A 4714-nucleotide genomic window follows, 5' to 3' on the forward strand; every position below is an offset into this window, starting at 1 on the left:
TACTTAAATTTAATTTAGTAATTTTTATTTTTTTTGTCTTTTCTTTCCAAAAATAATAAGTTGAAATGAAGAAACTTACCATTTGACATAAATAAGAACGTTTATCTACTGAACGTATAATCTAATGCTTACAACTCTATAATATTATATAATGTTAATCAAGAACAATAGGATAGTCAACTTTTTTGATACAATGTTGTTCGTCTTTTTTCTGTAAGGTAAGTAATGTGTTGATCTAATATATTAGTAAAATTGAAACCTTCCTTAATTTTCTTAATTGATAATTAATATCAAAATCTTGTTTTGAACTTAATTCTTGTAAATATAATGAATCTAATAAAGACTGTTGTTGTTCTCTTTGAGCAGTTTTTTTCTGATTAGATTCTAGGAGTTCCATTTCATCTTTTGTTTCTTTTGAATTTGTTAAAGGAAAAGAATGAGATGATTGTTTATTCATTTGCCTTCTTCCACCACGAGTAACAACATAATCAGTATTCTATGGAATAAATTAATATATAAATTATGAAGTTATTCATACAAACAAACTTGTGGGTCACTTTGAAGTGTAATAACTGAATGGCAATCTTTACAATTTATCTCAAATTCAAAAACTTTACTTGAATAATACATCCCAACTTGTCGTTTTGTTGCATTAAAACGAGTACCTTTTCCTATGAGATTTTTACATCCATCACACCAAATCCCGAAAGGCAATTCAATTCGAATAATCATTGTTCCATTACTTTTGATTCTCTTTCTTAAATGTGAAACTTTTCCATACCCATTAATACTTTTATGAATTTCTGGATCAAAATCAGGTGGGATATATCGATTTATTGCTTTTCGTTCTGCCATTTCTTAATCTATTGATCTTAAAAATGATATTTCTTAATTAAAAAATGATAAGCAAAGAATTAGAAATAAAAAATTCATTGCAAAAATATAAAATTTTCCTTTTTTCAAGTATGTTTAATAAATAGTAAATTTATAGTATTATAAATTATAAATAATAGTAAAAACGAACTAATAAGAGTAAGAAACTAAGAAAGAACAGATTGAAATGAAAGTACTGTTTTGCAATGTTAGTAATTCTATCCAAGAAAGTATTGATATCGAAGAGACACATACAATTACTATTGGACAAATACATCAACTCATTGCAAGTAAATTAAAGTCATTATACTCAGACATTACATTAATATATCGAGGATATAAATTAACTGATAACTCATTATTTTCTACAATCGGTTTGTTATATATTAATCATTTATTTAGTCTTATTAAAAAAAATAAAACTCTAATAATAAAAAAGGATATCAAGAAGGAAGTAAAATTATATTTATTCAAAAAAAGAAAAAACAAGAAAAACAGGAAGAAAAAGAAGAACGAATTGAAAAACAAGAACAACCACTTCATTCTGTACTTAATGATACAAGTTGTGATAGTCCAAGTGATGACTTTTTAAATGACCCAACGTTAATCAGATTATTGTTTCAAAATGGTCTTTTTAAGGAATTCTTTGAGAAATACCCTGAAATGGAAGACATTATCAATGACCCTAAAGAATTAAAAAATATGATGAAAATGATAAGAAACCCTCAATTAATGAATCAAGCATTAATGAATACAGACAATGCTATTAATCAAGTTGAAAATTTACCTGGAGGTCATAATGAATTAGTTCGTTTAGTAAACGGATTTGAACCATTAGAAGATGCATTGAAACCAAACGTAAAATTTAATCCAGAAGTATCAAATGACCAATTTAAGATGGAAAAACCACTTGACCAACCATTCAATTTATTTGAAGAACGAACATCAGACAAACTTATGAATGGTAATGGACTAGTTTCTTTTGGCAATAATCCAGTATCAGGATATAACTCTTTTGGACTACCAGCACAAAATTACCAAACACCTTCTCTTTATGTTCCAATACCATCTCCTAGCTCATCTCTTCCACCAAGACAACGATATAGTAGCCAATTACAATGTTTAAAGGAAATGGGATTTTTAAATGATGAAGAAAATTTAAGTGCTTTAATTCAAGCAAATGGAGAATTATCGACAGCTCTTGACATTTTAGAAAGAGGTCATTAATGAAAAATTCCATTCTTCTATTTTATTAAAACGTATCTAAATAATGCTTTACACAAATACTTATTATACAATTTTTAAAAAGAAAATTATATTTTTTTTTTATTCAAATATTAAATGAACAAATTCAATTAATATATGCTAAATCATCATGATGATCAAGCTTTTTTTCTTCTTTCTTTAAAGTAGAACGTAACATCTTTCTAGTTCTTCTATATTGTTCAACTGCACCAGGAACACATTCCAATGAAGGAACAGGATGACTTTTTTTAAGTTTTTTCTTTTTAGGAATAGGAAAGCTTTGCATTACTGGAACAGTAAAAGTGTTTACCATAAGTTCTTTCTTAACAAAGTAAACAATGACTTTAGATATAGTATCCATTGAATCACTTTTTTCTTCTTTTTTTTCTTTCTCTTCTTTGCCAGATATTTTAATGTCAGTAATAATATTCATTTCAGGTTCATCCTCACATCCTAACCAAACTCTCTCACTTGGTAATCTTAGACACATAAATTTAATTCTTGTTTTTAATGATTTAATTATTAACGTTGCTTTTACATGAGTAATATTTTTTAATGGAATTTGTAAAGTAGCTTCTAAAGTCATTTGGAATCCATCGGTATAATCACAATCTACATCAATAATTGTTTTACCAGTTATATCAGAATGAGATATTTTTGGATTAGATATAATTGGTAATTTAGGACCAATTACAACATCAGTTATTTCTAATGTTTTTACCATTGATGGTAATACTGCAAATCCTATTTTCTCTTTAAATTTCTCTTTTATTTTACTTGATATTCTATTACTATCAAAGAATTGAAAGAATAATCTATGAACTAAGAAATTAATTCCATAAAACCAATGCATTTGAGAATTATCCATTGAAATAGCTTTTTCTGATAATCTACTTAATAAAGAAGAAAAATGAGGACGAATAATATTTTGATATTTAATTCCTTTAATTGCTTTTTTTAATTCATAATATATTTCTTCTAAAAGATAATCATTATTAAAATGTAATAATAAACAATGACCCATTCCTAATTCTGGGTCAATTCTTTCAAGAAGAATAGAATTTCTACTTTTAAATTTTTGACGTTTATATCGTTTTATTAATGTCATTTCTTCAAGTGATATTTTAGATAAATATTCAATTTTTTTTTGTAATGTATCACAATGTGCTCTTTTAAATAAATTATAAGCTTCTTCTTCTGGTGTAACACATTCATTTTCACTTTCAAAAAAATGATAAAAAGTTCTTTTTTTTGGTTTTCTTTGAATACTTAATTTCATTGTTTTAGTTAAAGGAATTGGTTCAATTGTTAGTCCATCAATAAGAAATAGTACTTTTCCTTCTACTTTAACTTTTAATTTTTTACTTTGTTTTGAGTCATTAAAATAAGTTAATGTACACCATACACTTTGTAATGGAATATCAGACCGAGTAATTTGAACATATTTTTGAGGAAATAAAAGGTCTTTATCCTTGCGTTTTCTTATTTTTCTTTTTTCAAAAAGTTCAGCAATGATATGTAAATGTTCTTTAAAATAATCTGAACGAATATACATAAAGAGTGTAAATACAGAAATGCTAGATAATATAGTTGATTTGATAATAACTGATAAGACTTCAGTAATAATTTCTAACATCTGGATTTACTAGTTAAAGAAATATTTCATCTCTTTGATTTGTTTCCATTTTTCTTTCTAACAAAAATTTTCATTTTGAGGACTAAATAAACTCAACAATTAACAAAAAGAAATTTTTTTCAATTTAACATTTATTTTATTTTAAAGAAAGTAATTCTTGTTACTACAAAATCATTTAGATGATATTAATGTATTGAATCTAATATTCTCTAAATTAATAAAATTCTTTGATAAATATCCTTATAACTCTCTGTTAATCTAAAACATTGATAGTCTGTGGTTTATCTTATTCAATTAATCCTTGAAATCTCTTTCATGTGTATTTATTAACTAATAAAATCAGTTTATTCTATTCTAATTGTAAACAAGAAATGTTTTAATCAACTACATACTTCTTTGGTTCAATAGACACATTAAATGTAAAATCATCAAACACACTTCCATTTTGGTTAACATTTATAAAGTATAAATGTGTTTGACCAAGCAAGTGATCTGAACTATTTTTCTTCAACTCTTGGAATTTCTCTTGAATTATATAAAACATATCATCTTTTGAACAGTTATTTACCCCCAGTTTTGTAAAGAAATAAAATAAGAAATTAATACATTTAATCTATGACTTACAACTATTTTTAAGAAATAAAAATAAGTCTAACTTTACTAAAACTACCTCGAATTAATAAGTCATGAAAATTTATTAGTGGAAATGTAAAATCACTAAGAAGTAGTTTAGTATTAAAAAGATTTATTTTCTATTTCATTATCCATTTCAAATACTGTTAATTAAAATATGATATAATAATTAGAAATGATAAAATAATTCATTTGTAGAGTGTTTAATGATAAAATATTGAATTATGAATGAAAAATATGATTTTAATGAATTAATATGAAAATTAAAATGATGATATCATGAAATAGTTTAAATAGTAATAAGAAATTATATTGAAATTAATTATG

General features: G+C 24.6%; 3 protein-coding genes across 3 annotated transcripts; 1 reads left to right on the forward strand and 2 right to left on the reverse strand.

The window, feature by feature from the left end:
• Positions 1-528: 528 nt before the first annotated feature.
• On the reverse strand, positions 529-855 carry ENU1_153020 (hypothetical protein; the record flags this gene model as incomplete). The annotated part of the gene is made up of 1 exon (XM_008860643.1): positions 529-855. The coding sequence occupies one exon, from the start codon at positions 853-855 to the stop codon at positions 529-531; it is 327 nt and encodes a 108-aa protein (XP_008858865.1).
• A 205-nt stretch (positions 856-1060) lies between these two features.
• ENU1_153030 (UBA/TS-N domain containing protein) lies at positions 1061-2100 on the forward strand (the record flags this gene model as incomplete). Its single annotated transcript, XM_008860644.1, has 2 exons — positions 1061-1247; positions 1313-2100. The coding sequence occupies 2 exons, from the start codon at positions 1061-1063 to the stop codon at positions 2098-2100; spliced, it is 975 nt and encodes a 324-aa protein (XP_008858866.1).
• Positions 2101-2224: 124 nt separating this feature from the next.
• On the reverse strand, positions 2225-3754 carry ENU1_153040 (hypothetical protein; the record flags this gene model as incomplete). Its single annotated transcript, XM_008860645.1, has 1 exon — positions 2225-3754. The coding sequence occupies one exon, from the start codon at positions 3752-3754 to the stop codon at positions 2225-2227; it is 1530 nt and encodes a 509-aa protein (XP_008858867.1).
• Positions 3755-4714: the final 960 nt, after the last annotated feature.

Source organism: Entamoeba nuttalli (genome assembly GCF_000257125.1).
Source record: "Entamoeba nuttalli P19 unplaced genomic scaffold asmbl_6382, whole genome shotgun sequence".
NCBI lineage: Eukaryota > Evosea > Mastigamoebida > Endamoebidae > Entamoeba > Entamoeba nuttalli.